At 50.0% G+C, this 23722-nt stretch overlaps 9 protein-coding genes across 9 annotated transcripts; 6 read left to right on the forward strand and 3 right to left on the reverse strand.

The window, feature by feature from the left end:
• Positions 1-647: 647 nt before the first annotated feature.
• On the forward strand, positions 648-2109 carry yphA (tyrosine phosphatase family protein). The gene is made up of 4 exons (XM_025526322.1): positions 648-1047; positions 1140-1296; positions 1351-1546; positions 1600-2109. Exons 1-4 carry the CDS (start codon positions 993-995, stop codon positions 1867-1869), a joined length of 678 nt encoding a protein of 225 aa, XP_025383115.1. The 5' UTR covers positions 648-992; the 3' UTR covers positions 1870-2109.
• Positions 2110-2637: 528 nt separating this feature from the next.
• Positions 2638-4282, reverse strand: BO83DRAFT_412053 (uncharacterized protein; the record flags this gene model as incomplete). Its single annotated transcript, XM_025534368.1, has 3 exons — positions 2638-3231; positions 3283-3901; positions 3987-4282. 3 exons carry the CDS (start codon positions 4280-4282, stop codon positions 2638-2640), a joined length of 1509 nt encoding a protein of 502 aa, XP_025383116.1.
• A 658-nt stretch (positions 4283-4940) lies between these two features.
• Positions 4941-7050, forward strand: BO83DRAFT_441508 (putative amino acid transporter). Its single transcript, XM_025536343.1, has 6 exons — positions 4941-5843; positions 5901-6060; positions 6119-6130; positions 6179-6383; positions 6436-6794; positions 6867-7050. The coding sequence occupies exons 1-6, from the start codon at positions 4953-4955 to the stop codon at positions 6896-6898; spliced, it is 1659 nt and encodes a 552-aa protein (XP_025383117.1). The 5' UTR covers positions 4941-4952; the 3' UTR covers positions 6899-7050.
• An 817-nt stretch (positions 7051-7867) lies between these two features.
• Positions 7868-10737, forward strand: BO83DRAFT_456778 (uncharacterized protein; the record flags this gene model as incomplete). The annotated part of the gene is made up of 7 exons (XM_025537077.1): positions 7868-7909; positions 8001-8166; positions 8237-8471; positions 8536-8690; positions 8748-8799; positions 8859-10282; positions 10350-10737. The coding sequence occupies 7 exons, from the start codon at positions 7868-7870 to the stop codon at positions 10625-10627; spliced, it is 2352 nt and encodes a 783-aa protein (XP_025383118.1). The 3' UTR covers positions 10628-10737.
• Positions 10738-10859: 122 nt separating this feature from the next.
• On the reverse strand, positions 10860-12860 carry BO83DRAFT_382768 (acyl--CoA ligase). Its single transcript, XM_025532302.1, has 4 exons — positions 12167-12860; positions 12053-12089; positions 11093-11964; positions 10860-11019 (listed from the first exon to the last, which is right to left on the reverse strand). The coding sequence occupies exons 1-4, from the start codon at positions 12698-12700 to the stop codon at positions 10924-10926; spliced, it is 1539 nt and encodes a 512-aa protein (XP_025383119.1). The 5' UTR covers positions 12701-12860; the 3' UTR covers positions 10860-10923.
• Positions 12861-13160: 300 nt separating this feature from the next.
• BO83DRAFT_441510 (putative G-patch DNA repair protein (Drt111)) lies at positions 13161-15328 on the forward strand (the record flags this gene model as incomplete). The annotated part of the gene is made up of 5 exons (XM_025536344.1): positions 13161-13353; positions 13455-13874; positions 13925-14712; positions 14760-14852; positions 14914-15328. The coding sequence occupies 5 exons, from the start codon at positions 13161-13163 to the stop codon at positions 15010-15012; spliced, it is 1593 nt and encodes a 530-aa protein (XP_025383120.1). The 3' UTR covers positions 15013-15328.
• Positions 15329-15799: 471 nt separating this feature from the next.
• BO83DRAFT_441511 (asparagine synthetase Asn2) lies at positions 15800-20519 on the forward strand. Its single transcript, XM_025536345.1, has 12 exons — positions 15800-16031; positions 16110-16270; positions 16334-16357; positions 16473-16677; positions 17957-18007; positions 18065-18090; positions 18152-18178; positions 18233-18268; positions 18334-18482; positions 18540-19798; positions 19857-19961; positions 20026-20519. The coding sequence occupies exons 1-12, from the start codon at positions 15997-15999 to the stop codon at positions 20066-20068; spliced, it is 2121 nt and encodes a 706-aa protein (XP_025383121.1). The 5' UTR covers positions 15800-15996; the 3' UTR covers positions 20069-20519.
• Positions 20520-21008: 489 nt separating this feature from the next.
• Positions 21009-22594, forward strand: BO83DRAFT_456789 (porin; the record flags this gene model as incomplete). Its single annotated transcript, XM_025537078.1, has 6 exons — positions 21009-21056; positions 21145-21178; positions 21271-21359; positions 21433-21443; positions 21470-22163; positions 22217-22594. The coding sequence occupies 6 exons, from the start codon at positions 21009-21011 to the stop codon at positions 22364-22366; spliced, it is 1026 nt and encodes a 341-aa protein (XP_025383122.1). The 3' UTR covers positions 22367-22594.
• An 11-nt stretch (positions 22595-22605) lies between these two features.
• On the reverse strand, positions 22606-23722 carry BO83DRAFT_382772 (DnaJ domain protein; the record flags this gene model as incomplete). The annotated part of the gene is made up of 2 exons (XM_025532303.1): positions 22606-23554; positions 23617-23722. Coding segments are annotated over 2 exons (839 nt in total), but the record flags the coding sequence as incomplete, so codon positions are not given.

The following is a 23722-nucleotide window of genomic DNA, read 5'->3' on the forward strand; positions in this document are numbered from 1 at the left end:
AGAATATATTATTAGGCCCTTCGTTTACAAAGCTTTCACTAACCTCGCATAGCCCCTCCATGAATTCCGGCTACCCGCTGAAGAAAAATTCACTTGTCTTTTGATTATTATAGATAGATAATGATGATGGAAAAAATAACCCTTTGAAGATGTTATGTTGGTGCTTTTTTGAAGTCGCGCCCGACCACCGATCCGTTTCTAGACGCTGAGTCAGTCGGCCCCAACCATGGTTCCTCACAACGGCTAGACTCTGCTCCTTGTCAACTGCTGCTGCTGCTGAAACGCAAATTCTATACTGCATTCTCCCACTCCCCTCTGTTTATTCTGTCATGAAGAACGAGAAGCAAAACTGTCGTCAGCCTTTCTAGTAGGTGCTTCCAAGAAGTAACCAACGTGAGTAGCTATCTGGCTTTACTCTGCCACGAGACGCTCGCAGGGGTTCCTTCTTGCTTCACTTGAGAGCTGCACCGAGAGCTGCGCCGCACGTGTCTGTTCCTGCTTAAGCATTGTGCTCGCGTGAGGTCTGACGGCAGAAGCTAGCTCGCTTTCTATTGACCTTCTTTTACATCAGCTCACCGCCCATACTTGTCCCAGCTCCAAAACTACTCAGACCTCATCTCTTATTCCGCCCTAGGTTGTGCGTTGGCTATCGAAGATCCCCTTCTATTTCATCATCGCAAAAAGACGGATCTTCTATCATCGTCATTATGTCTCCTAGTCGGATCTTTTCCATTTGAGGCTTGCGAGTCAGCCTTACTCGTGTCTCACAAGCTTTCCTTTTGCGCATAATCCCTTTCTTCCCAAGGCAGTTTCCGGTTATTGAGCTTGAGGCTGGTTCTTCTTGCTCCTGGTGGTCTTCATAGGTGTCCTCCCCCCCTACTCCCCCCTTTCCTCTTAAATTCGAAGTTGTGAGACCTCTTGAGTCTTGCTACTTCTCTACGGAGGTGTTGAATCATACAGCCGCTGGGTGTCCGGATCATCAGGATACCAGTATGGCCTGTCCGTTGACCGAGAAGAATTCGAACAGCTCTCTTAAGAGTACCAATGGTGAGTGATTAGTTTGCTGACAGTGAACATATTGGGCTTTCCCGATCTCTCTATTTTCGTCTATTGCTTACAATAGCTAATCAACGTTCCAGATATAGCTCGCCATAAAGCCTCCTCTGTGGAGTCTGAGTCTGTACAGTCAGAGCTACCAGTCAATTTTGGAGAGGTCGTGAAAGGGATATATCGCTCTTCCTTTCCCTACCCCTGGAATCTTGCAGCACTCAAGAAGCTGGGACTGAAGACCATAATGTACGTATTTCTGCGAGCTTGCGCATTCGTGACAGTTAACTAACAAGACCTTAGAACACTGGTTGATGAACCATACCCCCAAAGCCATGTGATGTTCGTCAAGGAGAACGGCATTGCACATCATCGCATTTTGGTTCAGGCAAACAAAGACCCTAATGTTAAAATACCTGACTCTGTCATGTGTCGAATCCTTGAGCTTCTGCTCGATAAGAGCAACCATCCTGTTCTCGTCCATTGCAACAAGGGAAAGGTAAGCACTTGTCTTCTTTTTGGTTTTGATGCGTGAATTAATACTTTTTATAGCATCGTACCGGATGCGTGGTTGCCTGTTTTCGCAAACTTCAAGGCTGGGATTCATGCGACGTCATTGAAGAATACCTTCGATATGCCTTTCCAAAACCGAGATTACTCGATGAAAACTACATCGACCGATTTGACCCATCCCAACTTCATCAACTTGCTCAGTCTTCCGGTGTCAAGACGTGGCAATCATCTGGGCTCTTCAAGATGCCACCGGAAGAACAGGACAGAGACAAGGATTCCCCAAATTGCCACGTCCCTCCATCCCTTTAAAGAGGCCTATGCGGTTCTATGACTCCCATCATAGAGCTGACCAGACCTCCACCCTCCGACTCACCATTGATCAAACGACCTCCGTCCTGACGATCCGATACTCCTAGTGGCAAATTTCTCAGCCATCTGTCCCTTATAAAGGGACAGTAGGAATGATCGGTTTAGGACCCCATACTACCTCGTTCCTATTAGAACTACTCCCTAACTATTTCTTCTCTGAACTAAAAAGCATAAAATACTTGTCGACGACTGGATCGTGTTAAAAGAAGCTCTAATGCTGTGTCGGAGGGATTTCCATTTTTGCTATACTCGCGCTTATGTTATACCCCTCAAATGTCTTAAGATAGACTGGTTCCTGGTACTTGTTGTCACTCCGTCACTAGTGTACTATTTATTGTGGGAGTAGATTGGTGATTTTCAGTCTTCAATAGGGCGTGCGTGTCAAGAGAAAGACACGGGAAGACAAAAGGCCGTCTTGTTATGGCGAAAGTGTATTTTAGACAATCGTCCTACTTAACTCGAGGAAGAAGAGATTATTCTTTCAAAAGATCTATGACCCCATCAAGTTTATGATTATATTATAGTTCTGAAGTACTAGGAATAACTTAATCGAATAGGTCAGGAGAAACTCGATTTTCCCTGGCTATTGCTATCAATTATAATCCTTTATAAGATATGATAATGATATAGTACCTACTGTATATACTAGTAACATGTCTTCTCCAACAATGATAGTAGCATCTCAACAACACCGAGTAACCATAACGCTCAAAAACTACTGCAGAGCATATCGTCGTCATCGTGATCTCCAAACCCTTCAAATTCTATCATATCATCTGAAAACAGCGTGTAAGTCATATCATCTTCACCAGATCGATCGGACATAATGTTAGTATTCTCATCTTCGTAATCGTCCTGAGAGAATGGCAGTGACCCGCATGATGAAGAAGGTGCAGCAGCAGCAGTAGTAGTCGATAGCATCGCGCAGCTACTACTTTCATCGGGCTCACTGAAGCCAAGAAGTTCTTCTTCTCCATCGGAAGAATATCCTAGTTCTCCATACATTCGTTCTTCGACTGGCGACGGCTGGTCTTTGCATCGAGGGTTGGGTGATGGAGCCTGAAAACGCAGTTTCCGGGATGTCTGTGGCTTGTAGAGCTGTTCCTGGGCGATGCGGAAGAGGGATGCACTTATAGTGTTTCTGATATTGTTTGTGTCTGTGTTTGCCGTAGCGGACTGGGACGTCTTATTATTATTTAGCTTGCCTAGTTTGGATTGAAGGGATTGGTGGTTGGGGAGCTTGAGTATGGCAGAAAGTGATTTCGTGATTGAGGGGATTAGGGTTGATCGTTGACTCATTTCCTGGTAGTGGGGTGAGTTAGTCGTTCTCGTTGTGGTAGTGATGGGCCTTACCCTGTGGTAGTTCGGGGTGAAGACTGAGGGTGCAATTTGTGAAAGAGGTTGTAGCGTCTTGCTTTGGGAATCACTTTGATTAGTTGGCGCAGTGCGTCCGAATAAAAGAGCCTCCAGGCCGATTGTGAAGAGATTGTTCAGTTGTCCACGCTGTTCATTCGGGGGAATCTCTTCGAAGGATTCTTCTGTGGGAGTGGGAAGCGGGGAGCTCTGTTCGCTCTCAAGCAACCCTTCTAGCTCATCGATGAAGGATGTGGCTTGAGTGTCTTCGGAGTTACTAGCATATAAGTTTGGTTGGGGGTCAAACAAAATGGTGTCTTGTGTGCTCTTTAGTATATATTTCATATAGCAATAGTCTCCTACCGAATCCGGTGTTGTCAAAGAGTCTGCATAGTTCAGTATATATAGCTGTGCGGTTTTATTTTTGGTAGTGAATGTCATAGATGCATTGACTGTAGATAGATAAACAGTATTGATGTAATCTGGAGGATGAATATTGTCAAGATAATCGAATAACGTTGTTTTTCGCGTAGGTCTCGTCTTCGACTGTTTCAAGTCCCTTTGTATGCCGATGATGAGCTTGAAGGAGGTGACATTGTCGTAGTGGAGGTGATTATAGCTCTTAAATAACGCAACAAGGCCATGATCTGACCAGAGCTTGATAAGCAAGCCATTCGTTAGCTCTTTCCACAAGACTAATTAACGCTGAAGCTGACCATGAGAATACCTTGGATCTACACATCATCTCTCCGACTGATGAAGCGAAAGTGGAAGCCGAAAGGACCATCGACGCATCGATATTGACCGAGATGTAGAGCTTGAGTTCGGGAGTTTGGGACACCCATAAATCTTGCGACTGGAGCAGCCTCTCGATACAGACTGCATCCGTTAAGCCAGTGTTTTCGGGAATTAGTACTTGAGCTGAAGCATGAATATGGAGATCGATAGTTGAATTAAGGGAACTAAGTCGATCTTCTCCAAGATCAATTGTCAAAACCATCCCGTGGCTTTATATAAGGAGCAGTCAGCATGAACATATACATTTGTGAAGTAGGCCCCCGGTCAATTGGGGAAAGTGCTTGTAGTAGACGAAAAAGGAAAGGAGAGGCGGGATCTATCTATGACTGTGGAGAACTAAGCGGAATAGACGTCGCCGATCTCAATTCCCTGCATTTCTAGCTCTGCTCACCTTCGATATGTGGCGCATATAGTTGCATGGATGAAGCATATTAACACTATGACAGACTGGAGAAATCAACATAGACCAAGAAACCCGTAGTAACTAGGAACTACCCTCGAACATGAGGACTAATACGTCTCCACTACCTTGTGTCACAAGCGCGCGGGATCGGAAGCGCATGAAGCTTATCGCGAATCTACTCCCAAAAGAAAAAGGGAGTAGTGCATCTCCAATGCAGCTCTAGCGAATTGAGTAGCTTAGTTTACAGGAATATATAAGCATCATAATTGCCAGCACTGCAATTGCTTACATGCTGGTATGATCGCTGCCCAAAGCAGTAAAGTATTTTGGGTGTTATTGACTGATCTATTGACGTTTATTTTTAGCCGGCTTATCGATAAGACATCACGTGCCTGGGGATTGATTACCTGGCCCCTAAAGCATCCTCCGCATCAGGGATTCCTAGTTTCAGGAGCTTCACAATTCAGCGATGCCCAGTGATGAAGGACAGCGCGCTCTCTTGGCTGACCAGAAAGGCCCCGATGGGCCGGAATCGCAGTCACTTCTTTCCGAGTCGCCGACACAAGACTTCGAGCTTGTGAACCATGCGGCCCCGACTAGCTCGAGTCCCCGCGGACAGCCGCACCAGTCTTCCATATCACAGCCGGTACCAGAAGGACAGCGCCGCACTCCTCGAACGATGAACCGAGTTCGCTTTGACCTGGATGACGAGACCGAGGATGAAGACCATCCCAATGGTCGTCGCGACTCCGGAGACTCATGGCTGGAGGAAGAGGACTATGGCCGTGCAGACCGCAACCGGTCAACCAGGCAAATGGTCCCTCTGCTGACAGACATTGAGGCCCCGAGCGTGACCCTGGCTACTTCCGATGAATTCTTTCCCGAAGAACACCTAGAAAGTGCGAGGCCGAGGAGTGGGATGCGCATGGCCTTTATGAACATGGCCAATAGCATTATAGGGGCTGGTATAATAGGACAGCCTTATGCCCTCCGACAGGCTGGCATGTTCATGGGAATAACACTCCTGATTGTCCTCACTATTGCTGTTGATTGGACAATTCGCCTGATAGTGGTCAATTCGAAGTTGAGCGGTGCGGACTCTTTCCAGGCAACAATGCAGCATTGTTTTGGCAAGAGTGGACTTATCGCCATATCGGTTGCGCAGTGGGCGTTTGCGTTTGGCGGCATGATTGCGTTCTGTATTATCGTTGGAGATACCATACCGCATGTCTTGAGTGCTTTGTTCCCTTCCCTTCGTGATATGTCGTTCCTCTGGCTTTTGACCGACAGACGCGCTATCATTGTTCTTCTTGTTCTCGGAATTTCGTATCCCCTGTCTCTGTACCGAGACATTGCTAAGGTACAGTATCAGTAAATCCTCAAAGCTGAAGTATACGGTGCTGACAGTTCAATGTAGTTGGGAAAAGCGTCTACCTTCGCGTTGATCAGTATGATAGTCATTGTGGTAGCTGTGATCACGCAGGGGTTTCGCGTACCTCCAGAATCACGCGGGGAAGTGAAGAGCCTGCTCCTGGTTAATGATGGCTTCTTCCAGGCTGTTGGAGTGATATCATTTGGTATGTTCCGGTCATTGGTAGACTATGCGATCAAAAAAACCGTACTGACTGTTTGCAGCATTCGTATGCCGTATGTAGCATTGTCCCTTGACATGGCCCGAGACTAACAGATGCAAAGATCACAATAGTCTTCTGATCTACGGTTCATTGAAGAAACCGACCATGGACCGATTTGCAAGGGTAACCCACTACTCGACTGGTGTATCACTCTTGATGTGTCTAGCTATGGGCATCTTTGGTTTCCTTTTCTTTGGAGCACAGACTCAAGGAAACGTCTTGAACAATTTCCCATCCGACAATATTCTGGTCAATATCGCACGACTGTAAGATCACGGCCCATATTCCGCGGACATTCAACAAGCTGACCCGAAGAAGATGCTTTGGCCTAAACATGCTCACTACCTTGCCGCTCGAAGCATTTGTATGTCGGTCGGTGATGACAACTTACTACTTCCCTGACGAGCCTTTCAACATGAACCGACACCTGATATTCACATCGGCACTGGTCGTGTCCGCTATGGCTATGGCTTTGATAACGTGCGACCTAGGTGCAGTATTCGAACTGATTGGTGCAACCAGCGCTGCTGCACTGGCCTATATCTTTCCGCCTCTTTGCTATATCAAGCTGAGCAATGCGTCGCACAAAGCCAAGATCCCCTCATATTTGTGCATTGTATTCGGCATAACTGTTATGGGAGTCAGCCTGTTGCAGGCAGTGATGAAGATGATAAGTAGTAGGTCCAAGACCCTATTCACCTGATGGCCTCTGGGCTGGCTTTGCTAACAATTTTCACTTGCTGCCATAGATGAAGGCGGCGCGAGCACCTGCAGTGCTTAGCGTGAAAATATTCCTATTCGGTCTCTGAGCATATATAAGCTCACTTCCCATCTGATAGACTTCATTTCCTCTGGCTGCCTCGATATAAATGTACATACTGTCGTGCGCCATCACGTTTCTATATCCAATTTTTGCCTCTTCCGTATAATCTTCTGGTACCGAAATATCTTTCTATATTGACATAACCGTGATCGCTGTGCTATACTAGCCGCGACGCTTCAGAAGGCAAACACTTAGGATGGAATAGGGAGTGTAGTGTGGTGGCTACCGATTTCACTTGGCATACGAAGACTAGTACCTCGTCGATTGCTCCGATTTGAAACTTGCTCAAAACTGTCAAACTTGTCCAATCAACCGGTGCTTAACTTTGGGTGGCTGCAAAGCTGCGTTTGCAGGCATCCTAGTACAGCAGGTACTCACCCACAACACGCAATTGTTTCACTTACTAGCCTTTATATGAGTCTCGTATCTTCCTTTTTTATCAATCTGACTTCTGAAATATCCATCCACAGCGCCGACTGCTAGCATATTTGTTCTGCCTTCTTGGTATCCAAATCCCTCATTCATTGCACCCAAAACTCGATTGTAATACCTACTGTCTTGCCTAACCCCCACATTGTGCTTCCCCTTCAAGGTTCAACTATTCAAAGTATCCATGCTGTCTTGACTGGTTTAGTGGTGACACTACTATTTCTCCCCGACAAAAACATTTTCGTACCTTATCCTCACCCTCGCCTTCCTGACTACCTCTGTGACCTTGAAATATCATTCACTTAACTCTGCTAGTGATGCTTGGGCAACAGAATATCTCCCGGGGCTAACTTCACTCTCTGGTAAGGCTAACGCGTTTAAAAGACGCGTCCAGCTCTCCCTGAGTGCACACATGGATCTTTCCGTCCCAACTCAGTTTTAGACAGACATTTGAACATCGATTTGTTTCTGCAATTGCAGCATCATCTCTTCGAGAAGATGGATTCCAATACTTCAGATCGCCTCAAGAGGCTTCAAATGGTACGTTGTGCAAAGAACCAGGAAGTTCAATTCTATGATACATGCTTTTTGGAGTAGAGTCAATGGCTAATCCAGACTCTCACCCCTATAGGAAGACCTCGGAACCGCACGACGGGAGTACATCTCAACTGCAGATGACAGGCGACATAAGAAGGCTAGGTTGGAAGACATAGAGGCAATACGGATGACAAACATTCCTGGTTCAGCTGCTCAACGCATGGCCACCGCAAACCAGGGGAGACTTGAGGATTGGGCAAGTAAGTCATTGGAAAGGAGAACCTCTCAGATATTATGCCTGTTTCCTCTTGCTGAGCTTCTGTACTCAAGATGTCCACAAGACAATAGGTGATACCGAAGATCTGGAAAACCTCGACAGCCTCCTGGATGGACAAAGCCATCGACTTCAGCTGAGCGCCATGATTCGGGGAAGTGGAGGGCAAAATTACATAGGAGATCAAAGGCGCTCTGGTTCTGCTCCAGCTATCAGGTCGTTGCATTCGGTCGGTCGTGGCGGCGGCGTGATAGGCACCCGAGGACGTGGAACAAGGCAGAGCTCTTTACCGTGAGTATCAAATGTCTTTCTTTACCTATCACAGATTTCTGGCTAAGATATAAGGAATATGCAGGCCGTCCAACTTTGCCCCCAGAGGCCATGCTGCTCAGTCTCAGAAGCGGTCCCATAGAGATGCAGCTCTTGACGACAACGACTTCTACCGCACGGCTCGTGAAGGAAACGCTTCAAGGAAGGTAGAAGCTATGAGAGGACAAAACAGACGATCTTGTAAGCTATTGGTGTTCGCATTAGTGAGATACATGGCGTCTAATACGATCCTTCTAGCTGTGCGAAGGCCTACGTCTTCTATGTCCAGACCGAGAAGACCCGTGTCACAGTATGTTGCAGTTACCATCCCCTAAATGATATCAAATCAAACCTTACATTTGGATACAGGGTTGACTATAGTAGCATGCTCAGTCAGCCACAGAGTTTCCTTGCTGCCGCTCGCAGTCTGGTTAGCGCTAGAACTACGCCGGCTGCCCCTACTCCTGCCTCCCAAACATCTCGCGATGCTGGCAGATCTGAGGCCAGTCAAAAGCCTTCAGAGCCAATGGACACCACAGATAGGTCTACTATTCAGGAGACGCAGCCGCATTCAAAACCCCAACAGGCGGAACCTTCCAAGCCTCTTCCCCGTTCAGTAGTTCAGCTACCGGCAATTCCCCCTCGGAGCACGGCTTTGCAGCAAGAGAGTGCAACCAAGACGGACGAGCCGCTTCCAGTCTTGCCATCTCCAGCCGTACTCGATACCGCCAGTCAGGATCAAGGGTCTGCCTCTATGAGCTTGGAGTCGACGGAGGATGAAAAATCTAATTCTGGAATGCCTGAAAGCCAAGCTGGAACACGAGATCAAGTTACCACTGACCCCTCTACAGAGGCAGCCCCTGCACCGGATGCTATAGATACCACTCCAAAGGTAGCAACTGATGTCAAAGAAGCCATCCTGCTTGACTTTAGCTCCACACCACCGGAGCAAAGCATCCATGGCCAAAGTCCTGCTACTACGGAGGTGCTAACTCCTTCTCTTGAAGACCTGAAAGGCCTTGACTTTAGACAGGATCTTCACCCTAGGTTTCCTACTAGAAGAAAAGTTGACTTTGACATGTCTTTGGACAAAAGGGAAACATCCACCAATGAGCGTGATATCATGCCTACCAAACAACATGACAATTCCGAAGCCAGCGAGGATCTGCATCGGCAGATTAATATGCTGTGCGAGCTTTTGCAGTCGACTTCTCTTTCGGGTGAGCACCGTGAAAGCCTGAAGCAATGCAAGACAGCACTCGAAGGGAAGTTGCAAGGCGCTTATGACTCCACAGATAAAACAATTCAAACACAAGAAGACCCTTTCCTTGGAAAGCCGGCTTTTGAAACTCTTGAAGCGGCAGCTGGGCCAGATGAACAACCTCAATCGACCATCAGTGGTCTAGGTATACAGAATATATCCATGGACAGCTCCACCCCAAAGAAAGCTGAGACGATAAGCGAATCAGACAAGCAATCGACCCCCAGCATCGGTGGACAGATCATGCCTACATCAGTCGAGAATGCCCGACTAGCGATGGCAAGTCCAAGCCCGTCCACCCGACTCAACGTGACCGCGCCGCCATTCGTCCCAAAGACACCCTACCGCGCCCAGTCGAATAGTTTCTCAAGCGAGTCAAATGCGACATGCGTTCCCGAAACTCCTTGCCCGCACCGTCGTGTGAGTATGCCAGAAGGACACATATTCGGGGATCACCTACTGCCAGGTAGGCGTAGAGAGACCATATCCTCTAGAGCCGAGCCGCTTGCGGCGAAGCAGCCACTAGCCAATGGTAAGTATTATCTTTATCTATCTATATATGCATTTTCTCATGTCAAGAATACTAATTTCTACTCCAGAAGTTCCTGAACTCCGTTTGAAGTTCTCGATTCCACCGAAAGTCTCACACAAATTGACTATCAAGACACCTGTCAGGGAAGGATTTGGCAAAGAGGAGACCCCCAGACCAACTGCGCCACGGCTTGCATCAGGGAACATTCCCAAGCCGGCCACCAGACCTTCACCTGCTCTGCAGCAGTCTGTCCACGCCCCGAAGGCCAGGCCCTCCCCCTCCGCCTTGGGCGGTCTTGAGAGCTCTAGATATGCGTCGCCATCGAGCAACAAGCCTTTTCGATAATTCCAATGAGACTTACTAATCGGTGGAAATCAGGTTGTTGTTGTTGCTGTGTGTTATCTACAGTTTGATCATGTTGTACTTAGTACTATTACTACTTAGGTAATAACTAAATGTGAAAAGAACCGCATATTGTAGGATTAAGCGGGTTTGCTTCATACAGTTCTATACATTATCATTTCGTAGTAACATGGTTCACGACAAGTAGCATATTTAAATTGATGTTAAACAAAACGTCATACTTCTCATACTATTGAAGACAATCTATGGTGTAGGTAACAAACTAGTACATATATATCCTACAGCTTCGCCTTGACCTTGAGCATCGCCTCTGCCACTTTCCGTCGTTGAATCTTACCCGTCGCCGTCTTGGGGATCTGCGGAACAAGCCACACCTACAATATAAAGTCCAATTAGTGACCCCATATCACATCAAAGCAACAACAAATAGAGGGGGGGAAAACCCACCTTCTTCGGCGTCTTAAACTTCGCCAACTTCGACTCCACCCACGCCTTCAACTCCTCCTCAGTAGCAGCATCCCGACTCTTAAGCACCACCGCAGCACCGATATCCTCCCCATAGTGACCCTCATCCGGAATAGCGAAGCACACAGCCTCCGCGACCTTCGGATGATGCAAAAGCGTATTATCCAATTCAATTGGACTGATCTTCTCACCTCCTTTATTGATAAGTTCCTTGATACGGCCTGTGATGATAACGTAGCCATCGACGTCTTTCTTGCCCTGGTCGCCTGTACGGAAGAAGCCGTCCGCAGTGAAGGACGATGCATTCGCGGAGGGGTTGTTCAGGTAGCCCTTTGTTACGTTGTCGCCCCGGACGCAAATCTCTGCTTCTTGGCCTTGGGGCACTTCGTTGCCGTTGTTGTCGAGGATTCGTACTTCCACGCCTTGGCCTAGGCCTACGCTGCCGGGTTGGCGTTTCCCTGGGGGAAGGGGGTTGCTGGTCATTTGGTGGGCGGCTTCGGTCATGGCGTAGGCTTCGAGGACCGGGGCGTTGAAGGCCTTTTCTAGGTCTTGGAAGGTTTTGGGCGAGAGGGGTGAGGAGCATGAGCGGATGAAGCGGATTGGGGGGACTGGGTTGGAGAGGGGTGTTTTGAGGAGGATTTGGTGGATGGTTGGTACTGCTGTGTACCAGTTTGCTTTGTGGGTGGTGAAGTCGGTCCAGAAGTCTGTTGCGGAGAATCTGGGAGGGACTATTACGGAGCCTCCGGAGTATAGAGGGGCTAGGAATGCTGCGAGGAGACCGTGGACGTGGAATAGTGGCATCACGAGATATGTTCGGTCTGCTGGGGTGAGTTGGTATGTTGCTTGGATGTTCCCTGTAGTGGGTTAGTGGATTTGTTCTTGGGATTGGCTCATTTTTTTTTGCTTTTGGCAGTGTGTCTGTATATTTGTATTGCTACTTACTCATTGTGGTTGTCAAGTTCTTGTGAGTGAGTGGGACCTGCATGGCAAGTGGTAGATCGGAATGTTAGTTATATGAGATATCCAATAGGATGTGGGATAGTAGATCGAGCATACAGCTTTGGGTCTGCCAGTCGTCCCACTGGTATGTAGAACAAGAGCAATGTCATCAGGCTGAGCTTCCTGGATATCTGCGCCTCCATTGCCAGCCAACTTTCCATGTTCCTTGACATCTAAAACGATCTCGGAACCGTTCCAGTAGCACTCCGCGATAGCGGCCTGGTACTTCCGGCCCGCGCGAACAGCCGGTCCATCCTTTATGTATGACCCCTTCGGGATTATAAGCAGAGTGGAGCTCAGATCGTCAATGTAGAATTCGAATTCCTCTTGCTTATAGGCCGGGTTCAAGGGCGCGGCGATGGCACGCTGCCAGGAGGCGGCAAGAAAGGCGACTATGAACTCATAGGAGTTAATCAGAGCCAGCGAGACGGCAGCGCCATGAGTGACACCCAGTCGAGCTAGCTTAGCCTGAAAATCGGCGATATGGTTGTGTAGCTGCTGATAGGAGATCGACAGCGGAGTGGGTTTATTGGGGACTAGGACAGCAGGGTCAGCACTATCGGAGGAAAATGACCGGGCCAAGGTCGCCATCGTCGTTAGTATGCTGCAGGATAGTAACGTTTAGGGTCTTGGCTTGGCAGGGATGCTGATCGGAATTGAATCAATAGAGTTGATGAGATCCAATTGCTTATGGAACTTGTGAGATGGAGAATCGGGATTCAGGAAGTATTCACAACGCCACGAGAACTTGTTTCCCAGGGTAATTTGCTGAAGGGATAGGGGTTCCCTTTCTTGTCTCTCCATCCGACCTCGGGATCTCCTCTTTGGGCCCCGCTCCCCCATTACTTCCTGTTTGGGACAGCTGATTCTGGTTAGTCACCGCCACAATGTAACAAACTAAGCAAACCATGTAAACTAGACAAACCTCACCTCATTCTATCGGCCCCGTTCACATTGCTTGGTGATCGATTGATGGTACGCTGTAAAGCTGTCGCTTGAACTGTCCCTTCATGCTTATTAGATCTTGATTTCTCTTCATATCGTATCAGACATGGCTTCTGACTCCACCCCCGCGAAGCCAGGGGGTACCTTGTCACTCTACGCCAATCTTCTGGATCCATCTGCCGATAACTCGCCCGGAACGATCGCTCGCGCCCCGGTCGTCTTTAAGCAGAGTAGCACTACCGAGAATAATGACTCTCAGTCCGATGACTCCGCTGCCAAAAAGCAGCAGCTCAGTGCTGGTAGACTCATACCCTCTTTTGTTGACTGAGCCGTTTTATCTGCTTTTGAACGATCTGATTGCTCACTTGTCCGCCCGGTTGTTCTCATCGGTGGTTTCCAGCTTCTCTCAGATTTCAGCCTACCAAGAGGCCCCAGCTAGCAGCTCAGAAACCGAAACCGAAACCGACGTTACCAAAGGCTGCGGCTGCACCCGCAGCCCCAGCAGCAGCCCCCGTGAAGACTACTCTCGCCGATTGGGCAGCCACTGAGGATGACGATGTCAATGGATTCTATGCCGGTCCGAAGAGGCAACGAGGTGGGCGCAAGAAGCGCAAGAAGAACCGCGAGGCGCAGGAGTTTGTGCAGAACTGGGACGACATTTATGACCCGTCGCGGCCGAACAACTACGAAGAGTACAAGCACAGCGACGAACAAATAGCTGAGGTGAGGGAGTGGAAAGACCGTCTTTACGCACATCGCATGGCCAGATCGCCCAGCAGGGACTCACTAAGTGACGATGAATATGCACGACCCATGAACCGTAAGCTATTCGCCCTCAAGATCGTGTTCGTTTGCTCATGACTGTCATAGGTAAATTTGCTCCTCCGAGCAGCTTCGCGCCGCCTCCCAATCTCAACGATATGCCACCCAGGCCACCCATCGAATCTCCTCCAGAACGAACAAGCGAAAACCCAGGAGATATCTCCATGTCGGATGCTCCTCCACCGCCACCCCCAACCGATGAGCCGCCCGCGCATGTTCCGGATGACCCTACAGGCGAAGATGCCTACTTACGGCGCCTTCAGTTGTCAATGGGCAACCAGCCTGCAGCAGCTCCTGCTGCCCCACCACCGCCCAGGCCCCTAGAATCCTTACAACCAGCTTCCGCAACTATATCCCGAGCACCCGTTCGCTACACGCTTCCTCCTCCACCCGAGGACATACCTGCGTCGGAGGCGGAATTGGAAGAAGTCTTCGCAAAGGAGCAGCCAGTGGAAGATGAGCCGGAGGATGAGAGCCAGCGTTCGCTGCGGCCAGGACAGAAGGGATTTGCTGAACGTCTCATGGCCAAGTATGGCTGGACTAAGGGCTCTGGTCTGGGTGCTACGGGTACCGGCATTGTCAAGCCATTGCAAGTCAAGGTTGAGAAGCAGAAGAAGCGACCGGACTCCGAAGGTGGAGGCTTCGCAACGCCCGCTGGTCGGGGCAAGATTATTGGTGGCGCAAGGAAGAATGAAGAGGAGGGGAAGTTTGGTCCAATGAGTGAAGTCATTATCTTGAAGGGCATGCTTGACGGAATGGACTTGGATGCTGAATTAGCTGGGGATGGCGAGGGCGGTGGTCTCATGCAAGAGATTGGTGAAGAGTGTTCTGAGAAGGTAAGTGGATGTTTGTCTATTACATGGCACAGTCTAATGAGATACAGTACGGTCGTGTTGAACGTGTCTTCATACCTCGAGACTCGGCGCCTCCAGTGCCAGTTTTTGTCAAGTTCACCAATCAGCTCTCGGCTCTACGTGTAAGTGCTGCATCAATGCCCACCTAATGCTTTATTTGGAAAACCTGACTAAGAACTCTAGGCCGTCAACGCTCTTGAGGGTCGGATATTCAGTGGGAATGCCATCACTGCCCGGTTCTACGATGTACATACTTTTGAACAGGGGATATACGATAGCTAATAGCGGGAAGGGACTCTGTACCTGATATCTCACAAGTTGCGAACTGAAGAATACAAGCAAGGGACAATTTTCTCACCTTTTGCGGCATTTAGCATAGTCATATTGGGGAGTCGGAACAAGACTACTAGGAGAATGCATCCATTTCAGTGAGTCTTACCAAACAATCAGGTCACTTTTTGCATTACTACCAGTGCTCAAAGACCAGATAACATGATTTCCCCTGTGGCTATCTATACTGCATTAATGTCATGTGACTTAAAGCATGAGATATACTTGCTTCCAGGCTCCTTCCACAGTGATTGTTGCCTAAATTCATAAATACAATGGACTATGTTGTCTGAGATAGTTTATACATCCTGACAAAGGCTATATGCCACAAGCATAGCGCAGCTACTAATATACCACCGATATGAGGAAGTTGCTGGAGTGGTTGGAGAGACTAGTAGCAGTAACCTCTTGACTAATTACTTCATTGGTACATGGTATCTCTGTGCTTTTGAGTTGGCTGACGGCGATCTCCGGGAATAATTGCTGCATGTTAACTGTGTGTACCCAATAAAACCACCAAGTACAACGCAAGGACACATGGAAGACCCCATTGGTTCCGTCGCCCAGGGCACAACTGCAGAAGGAGGAAATGGAAGACGTGCCAATGAACTTTCATCGATCAAAAAGTTCGATGCGGATCTATGAGGTCATGTGACAGCGATAAACCGCAGCGCCGCCGGGGACTGATTGGCTGTGGGGCATCAAACCCAGCGATGAGCAGCTGCACGCCCAAGACAGTGTTACTTCGTCTCCGCATTCACGGCCGACCTTAATTTGCCTACCTCACTATCATTTAAATCCCTCTGACCTCGTTTCTCCCGCCTCGCTTTCTTCTCTTCTTCCCCTCCTCCTCTCAACCCTCTCAACCCTCTCGCCGTCATCCCAACCTTCTTCGGTTCCAGCCCACCTACGTACTCCGAAACCGCATCCCCCAAAATGTCGCTTTGCCAGAACCGTCTAACGGAGGAGAGGTATGTGACTGACAATACCGCATATACATATTGTGGCGTGTATATTTTCGAACTAACCCCAAACGCGACCATCTACAGAAAGCAGTGGCGTCGAGACCACCCCTTTGGCTTCTACGCAAAGCCGCATCGGACTCCTCAAGGAACACTTGACCTCAAACGATGGGAGTGCGGTATTCCCGGCAAGGCGCAAACACTCTGGGAAGGCGGACTTTTCAAGCTTGACGTTACCTTTCCCGATGGTGGGTGAAGCCTATCGACTGGTGCTCTATGCGACAAACCTGCTAACCCGCATTCTATCGCAGAATACCCCACTAAGCCGCCGAAGTGTAGGTTCCCCTCTCTCCCGTACCATCCCCAACGCCACTCGTCCGTGCTGTTTGAAAGGTTTCGTCTATAGCACTTTTCGCGCAATAAGCTAACTAGAGTTTCCGCACTCAACAGGCAAATTTGTGCCTCCGCTTTTCCACCCAAACGTCTATCCCTCCGGCACCGTGTGTCTCTCGATCTTGAACGAGGAGGAGGCGTGGAAGCCCGCAATCACAATCAAGCAGATTCTCCTGGGTATCCAGGACCTGCTAGACGACCCCAACCCGGAGTCACCAGCCCAAGCTGAGGCATACAACCTGTTCAAGAAGGACCGCCCAGCGTACGAGAAGCGAGTTAAACAGGTCGTGAGGGAGAACCCGGCCCTTTAAAGAACGCCCCACGACGGCATGACAATTTATTATCCCACCACGAAGCTACTCTTCCGCCCGTTGTGTGTCTATTTCCGTCCCCCCAATTTCATCCCAGTTCTGCGAATTTCACGGCGGGTATGGCGGCTTAAGAGTCTTAGACCAGGTGTTCCCACGTGGGGTAGAAGGACGGGAAGCCTTCCAAAAGGGAGAGCGCAGATACACCCGCTCGGGAGTTTATGATCATGCCCAGCGCGCCATTGCAGTCAAATAGGTTCCGGAATGTCGCATGGGTGCAGGTGTGTCTTAAACTATTCTCCTGCCTTGGAGGTGTGGAATACTTGGGTTTTCTTCTTAGCGAGCAGCGTGGCGTACATCAGAACTGACAAAACTGGGCGGTTCGGAACGGCGTTTGACACTATCTTAATGCGATTTATCTAGCTCATGTCCCTTCTTTCTCTTTGGGATACTCGCATACTTCTATCTATGTCTACCATTGGGGGGTGCATGCTGGTGACCGGTTTTCGGATGATCATACCATAGATAGACGGCTTGTGCCCTCTGGGTGGGGGGAGGGTCCTCTCTAATCGACTCCAACTCAATTTTCTCCAATCTGTCATCCTTAGTGCGTAAAAGTAAAACAAGTTCCAGAAAGATCAAAAATCTGGAGAAAGTACTCTAGTAGAATATAAAATGTGGGGGATGTGCAGACAGTTGAAGGAAAATGGGACACCAACAACGTTGGAACCAAGAGAAACCCGACCCAACCTGTCAGGGCACAACCAATAAGGATGACATACATAGAAAGAAAGAAAGAAAAGTAACCGTCACAGCGACAATTCAGTTTTCTGCGTAGGAAAATTAGCGGCTATCTTATCGGAAGTGAGTCACTGAGATTTGTGGCCGAAATCGCCCCTCGGGTTCCGCCCCGCCGCCGCGAACGGGTGTGTCGCTTTTCCAATCCATATTTAAGATTTCCCGCTTCATCTCTCTCTCTTTCCCCTCGTTCTCCTATCTTTCGATTAGTCAATTGCTTCCCTTTTGCTGTCTACTTGAGTCGGTTCATCAATTGAATTGTAGTCAGCATGTGTGGTATCTTCGCGTGTCATCAGTATGTGGGCTAATCCTGAAATCTTTCTTCTCTCTCCCCTCTCTCTCTTTCAGAGTCTTTGATTTCTTTTGCGGGCCCCGCGCCACTATCGCTCTCCGGTTTTTTTTTTGAGTCACACCCTCTGATCTGAACTGCCATAGTCACCCCGATGTGCAAAAATTCAAGCCTACGGCCCTGCGCATGGCCAAGGCGTAAGTATTCCTGGTTCACTTTTGATGGTGAGTGGGGTGCTGATTGTTGTTGAACAGTTTGCGCCACCGTGGTCCCGATTGGAGTGAGTCATAAGCCTCTTTTTGGCAAGCATGCTGGTGGACATTATTCTGACTTGCGTCTAGGTGGAAGCTGGATGTCTGAGAAGACTAGTGAGTTGAGCAGCTTCGTGGGCTCGAAAAAGGTGGTGACTAATTGATTGGCAGTCCTCGCGCACGAGCGTCTGTGTATCGTCGGTGTTGGTATGTGATGTTTTGCCTCCGCCGCGGATCGTTTCGACATTCATATTAACATGGTCACTTTGCAGACTCTGGTGCCCAGCCCCTTGTCAACGACGATGGCTCCCTTGCCCTAGCCGTCAACGGCGAGATCTATAACCACCGTATCCTCCGGAAGAACCTGAAGACCAAGTATGAGTTCAAGACGCATTCCGACTGTGAGGTCGTCATTCCTCTGGTATGTGCGAAGGATATTTTTTGGTGTGTATCTGTGTAGGGTTGCTGATGGGTTTAGTACATGGAACACGGCCTTGACGCCCCCAAGCACCTGGATGGCATGTTCTCCTGGGTTCTCTACGACAAGAACCAGGACAGGGTTGTCGCCGCTCGTGATCCCATCGGTATCACCAGCTTCTACATTGGCTGGTCCTCTGAGACCCCTGGAGCCGTTTACTTCGCTTCCGAGCTGAAGTCTCTCCACCCGGTTTGCGACAAGATCCAGGCTTTCCCTCCCGGCCACATCTTCGACTCCAAGACCGGCTCTTTCACTCGCTACTTCGAGCCGACCTGGTGGGACCCCACCAACGTTCCCTCCGCCCCTGTTGACTACAAGGTCATCCGCGCTTCTCTCGAGAAGTCGGTTCGCAAGCGTCTGATGGCTGAGGTCCCCTATGGTGTCTTGCTCTCCGGTGGTCTCGACTCCAGCTTGGTCGCCTCCATCGCTCAGCGGGAGACCCTGCGTATGCAGGAGGCCGCCAAGGCCGCCCAGGCCCAGGGTGCTGAGCTGAACGAGTTGGTCGGCATTGACGACTCCAACGATCTGTCCACCGTCACCACCTTCCAGCAGCTGCACTCCTTCTCCATTGGTCTGCCTGGTGCCCCCGACACCGAGGCCGCCCTCAAGGTGGCTAAGTTCCTCGGAACCAAGCACCATGCTTTCACTTTCACCGTTGAGGACGGTCTCAACGCCCTCTCCGACGTCATCTATCACCTGGAAACTTACGATGTCACCACCATCCGTGCCTCCACCCCCATGTACCTGCTCAGCCGTAAGATCAAGGCTATGGGTGTCAAGATGGTTCTCAGTGGTGAGGGTAGTGACGAGATTTTCGGTGGATACCTTTACTTCCACGCTGCTCCCGACCGTGAGGAGTTCCACAAGGAGACTGTCCGCCGTGTCAAGAACCTGCACTTGGCGGATTGCCTGAGAGCCAACAAGTCCACCTCTGCCTGGGGTCTGGAAGCTCGTGTTCCTTTCCTGGACAAGGAATTCCTTGAGACCTGCATGGGTGTTGAACCTGCCGAGAAGATGATCACCAAGGAGCGTATCGAGAAGTACATCCTGCGCAAGGCCTTCGACACCACCGACGAGCCCGACGTCAAGCCCTACCTGCCCGACAACATTCTCTGGCGCCAGAAGGAGCAGTTCAGTGACGGTGTCGGCTACAGCTGGATCGACGCCCTCAAGGACCAGGCTGAGGTGCACGTCACCGACGAGATGATGAAAAACCCCAAGCCCGAGTGGGGTAGCGACATTCCCGACACCAAGGAAGCGTATGTTTAGAGTTTTGTGTCATTGTATTGCCGAAGACAGGGACTGACATTCTCTTAGCTACTGGTACCGTACAATGTTCGACGAACTCTTCCCGGCTTCTTGTGCCGGCACTGTTGAGCGTTGGGTACCGACCTGGTCCAAGCAGACCGACCCGAGTGGCAGGTAAGCATATGATGCATCAGAACGCAGAAGTAAACAGACAGCTGATATGTTTGACCTTCTTTAGAGCTATTGCGACTCACAACGCCAAGTACGAAAACGCCGTTTAAATGTCTGGGTAATGAATATTGCGTGTCTTAACTTCTTGCGGAGAGTTTGGGTATAGAACCATGTATAGATGATTTACCAGGGATACTCATTGGGACGCGAAAAAAAGCGAATTTCAGTTAGATGCGTCGGGATCACCGCGTATTGGCTTTTCCTTTTCTTTCATCTATGATGTCTTCTTCCATTACTGTTGTTGTGTGTGTTCGATCGGCAAGATCTGTAAGAGTTGTAGGAATGGTTAAGAGTAGTTCGGGCGAGGTTACCACACCGGCAGATTATGAGTCAAGCGCGGATGGTGCTGATCAGGAGGGACATGCGTTGTCACGGTCATACGAACCCCATGTGGTTGGGCTGGGTTCCATGGTAGGTCCATGCATGCTGTCCCGATGGGGATGCGTGACAGGCATCCAGGATGATACAATTGCTACATTTCTGAGAAGCGGTCAATTTCATAACATAATAGTAATTATGTTTTCTTTTTTTCATTTTCAAGTTATTGAGAGAAGCTAAAGGAAAGTATTATACTTTGTTTTCTCATCGTTCAGGACGAACGGAAGCCGAGGATAAGCAAGCAACTAACTACGAAGTAACTAGTTAGTTAGTGTTAGTAGTACGTAGTAGTCAGAACACGGCGGGCTGAACTCTCGGGAAACCTTGGAAAGGTTGACTCGCAATTCAGGCGCGGAATCTCAGCCGCCAGGCATCGACATCACGGGACTTAGCGGCTTCTACCGGCAACCGAGCACCGACCAATCAGGGTGGGGGGTTTCTCCCGTGGCTTCCCCATTGTTTGGCGACTCAACTTCGACCTTCTTTCCTGCCCGGTTTCCCCATCGTTTCCCTTTCCCTTTCCTTCTCCCCTCATCATCTTCAGCCTTTCCACTCTATCCTCTCTTATCTCCTTCTGACGTTTTCGTCATCTCCTATACCACCTCATTCACAATGTCTGCTCCTGCTGCTTTCTCCGACATCGCCAAGGCGGCCAACGATGTATGCTGCCCTCACCACCTTTGAAATTTGTTACCTTGGAAGACAGCTTCCCGGGAAGGGATTTTCGTGCTAATCCTCTGCACAACAGCTCCTGAACAAGGACTTCTACCACAACAGCGCCGGTGAGTTCCCTCCCAATTCCTGCGCCCCTGAATTGGGTTGTTTGCTTTTTCCCTTTTTGCGCGCGACTCGGCTGACTCAAGTGTTACTCTAGCCAACCTCGAGGTTAAGTCCAAGGCTCCCAATGGCGTCACCTTCAACGTGAAGGGCAAGTCTGCCCACGAGGGTCCCATTGCTGGCTCCGTAAGTTCACCACCCAATTGGGCGTCCTTCCATTGAACTATGGATCATAATGCTAACCATCATCCTGTTATAGCTCGAGGCCAAGTACGTTGACCAGCCCACTGGTAAAGGCCCCGGAAACGCAAAAAACAATGCGAACATCCCTTGCGCACACCACCCGTCCCTTCGTCCCCAGCAGTACTTGAGGATAGGTTCACGTTCATGTTTGCGTGCAGCCATGCCCCATCCCAGCGCTTCTTCCTTCACTTCATGTCCAGGATTGTGGAACATGCAGGAATGCTAATTATCCGTCCCCACCCAGGCCTTACCCTCACCCAGGCTTGGACCACTGCCAACGCCCTCGACACCAAGCTCGAGCTCGACAACAACATCGCCAAGGGTCTCAAGGCTGAGATCCTGACCCAGTACCTCCCTGCCAAGCAGTCCAAGGGTGCTAAGCTCAACCTCTACTTCAAGCAGCCCAACCTGCACGCCCGTGCCTTCTTCGACCTCCTCAACGGCCCCTCCGCCAACTTCGACGCTGTTCTCGGCCACGAGGGCTTCCTCGTCGGTGCTGAGGGTGGCTACGACGTCCAGAAGGCCGCCATCACCAAGTACTCCGCTGCCGTTGGCTACAGCGTTCCCCAGTACTCCGCTGCCATCACCGCTGGCAACAACCTGACCGTCTTCTCCGCCAGCTACTACCACCGCGTCAACGCTCAGGTTGAGGCTGGTGCTAAGGCTACCTGGGACTCCAAGACCGGCAACTCCGTCGGCCTTGAGGTTGCCAGCAAGTACCGCCTTGACCCCTCTTCCTTCGCCAAGGTACGTAACACCCTCAGAAGTTCAATGGTCAATCGTTAACCCATTTTCTATAGGCCAAGATCAACGACCGTGGTGTTGCCGCTCTGGCCTACAACGTTCTCCTCCGCCCTGGTGTTACCCTCGGCCTTGGTGCTTCCTTCGATACCCAGAACCTGAACCAGGCTGCCCACAAGGTTGGCGCCAGCTTCACCTTCGAGGCTTAGATGAATTTTCCTTGTTTTCAGCACCCGCCCATGCCTAGTCCTTTGTGCTCCGATACTGCCTGATAGAGTAGATTTTGGAAGTCATTGAGATGATCGATTGATTCCTGGTTGTCTCTCGTCCGGCTGTTGGTATACGCGGGATAGGAGTTGGGAGTGGGCGCGGGGTTGTTATATGGATGTTTAGATAATAATCATGTATCACACCCTTTCAACGATAGTGTATATCAATCAAGCCTATATTTCCTTGTTTCAAGCCAAGCCCGTCTATAGTATATACAAATGTGGACTCTCCGCAGAGTCGCGGGTATAGAACCAGCTATAACCGAATGCATGCCGAACTGAACCTCCCAGCAAGTCCTGCGCCAGATGAATGTCTATGAACCAGCCAGTTGCCTCCAATATACAGAACCAACCCAACCCACCAGGAAGAGAACTGACCACACTCTAAACCCCGATCATCCCTCCTTCCTCCCCACCGACTTAGTCGACTTCGTCTGCCCACCGGCCCGATCACCGTTCCACACCCCCGTCATAGCGCCCGCCCCCATTAATATCCCACAGACCACAATAAACCTAACAGCCATGGCCCCGGGACTCCCAAGATACTTATCATTAATGTGCGACGCCCCAGCCATCTCCCTCGACCTCCGCTCCTGCCTCCTCTCATCCTCCCTCGTCTGCGTCCTATAATGCCCCTTCGCATTAAAATGCCACACCGTATTCCGATGAATAAATGACGTCGGATCATCCTCTGCTGTCCCCTTCGCACCACCACTACCACCACCACCACCACCTTCTCCATCTACACTAGCACCAGCACCAGCACCAGCCCGCCTCCCAGTCCCTCCATACCCCCCATGCGCATAGAAACTCGGCGGCGGCCCACGGAACTGACCCCGTCGTTTACTTAATCCGCTGGCTGGGCGCGACCCCGCGTACGACGCCCCCTTCGTGTGCAGGTTCGCGCTGTAGCTGCTGTAGCTGCCCATGGGGTGTTGGCCTGGCGTTGCTGTGCTGTGCGTTGAGGATGCATGGATGTGGATGTGGTGGTCGCGGTCGTAGATACTGCGTTTCGTGGCATTGCTGAGGGTGTTGTAGGCGCTGGATATTTGGGCGAATCGGTTGGAGGCGCTGGGGTCGTCGCGGTTGCGGTCCGGGTGGTGTTGGAGGGAGAGGGCGTAGAATTTCCTGGAATTGGTTTTAGTAGAAGGTGGGGAGGGAGGGGATGATGGGATTGGGGGGAAGGTTACTTTTTGATCTCGGATTGGGTGGCGGTTGGAGGGACGTCGAGGATTTCGTAGTAGGTTGGTTCGCGTGCGGTGGGGGAGTAATGGGGGTGGATGAGGTGAATGTTCG

Source organism: Aspergillus eucalypticola (assembly GCF_003184535.1).
Source record: "Aspergillus eucalypticola CBS 122712 chromosome Unknown BO83scaffold_37, whole genome shotgun sequence".
Classification (NCBI taxonomy): domain Eukaryota; kingdom Fungi; phylum Ascomycota; class Eurotiomycetes; order Eurotiales; family Aspergillaceae; genus Aspergillus; species Aspergillus eucalypticola.

Bases quoted from the DNA above. Each gene is read 5' to 3' on its own strand.
- yphA (XM_025526322.1), top strand. From the start codon at position 993: ATGGCCTGTCCGTTGACCGAGAAGAATTCGAACAGCTCTCTTAAGAGT. The intron at 1,297-1,350 runs GTACGTATTTCT...ACAAGACCTTAG, and splicing joins CTGGGACTGAAGACCATAAT to AACACTGGTTGATGAACCAT. The intron at 1,547-1,599 runs GTAAGCACTTGT...TACTTTTTATAG, and splicing joins TCCATTGCAACAAGGGAAAG to CATCGTACCGGATGCGTGGT.
- BO83DRAFT_441508 (XM_025536343.1), top strand. From the start codon at position 4,953: ATGCCCAGTGATGAAGGACAGCGCGCTCTCTTGGCTGACCAGAAAGGC. The intron at 5,844-5,900 runs GTACAGTATCAG...AGTTCAATGTAG, and splicing joins TGTACCGAGACATTGCTAAG to TTGGGAAAAGCGTCTACCTT. The intron at 6,384-6,435 runs GTAAGATCACGG...GACCCGAAGAAG, and splicing joins CTGGTCAATATCGCACGACT to ATGCTTTGGCCTAAACATGC.
- BO83DRAFT_382768 (XM_025532302.1), bottom strand. From the start codon at position 12,700: ATGGCGACCTTGGCCCGGTCATTTTCCTCCGATAGTGCTGACCCTGCT. The intron at 12,090-12,166 runs GTATGCTCGATC...CTTGCCATGCAG, and splicing joins CGACTGGCAGACCCAAAGCT to GTCCCACTCACTCACAAGAA. The intron at 11,020-11,092 runs GTGGGTTTTCCC...TTTATATTGTAG, and splicing joins AGTTTAAGACGCCGAAGAAG to GTGTGGCTTGTTCCGCAGAT.
- BO83DRAFT_441511 (XM_025536345.1), top strand. From the start codon at position 15,997: ATGTCGCTTTGCCAGAACCGTCTAACGGAGGAGAG. The intron at 16,032-16,109 runs GTATGTGACTGA...GACCATCTACAG, and splicing joins AACCGTCTAACGGAGGAGAG to AAAGCAGTGGCGTCGAGACC. The intron at 19,962-20,025 runs GTAAGCATATGA...GACCTTCTTTAG, and splicing joins CAGACCGACCCGAGTGGCAG to AGCTATTGCGACTCACAACG.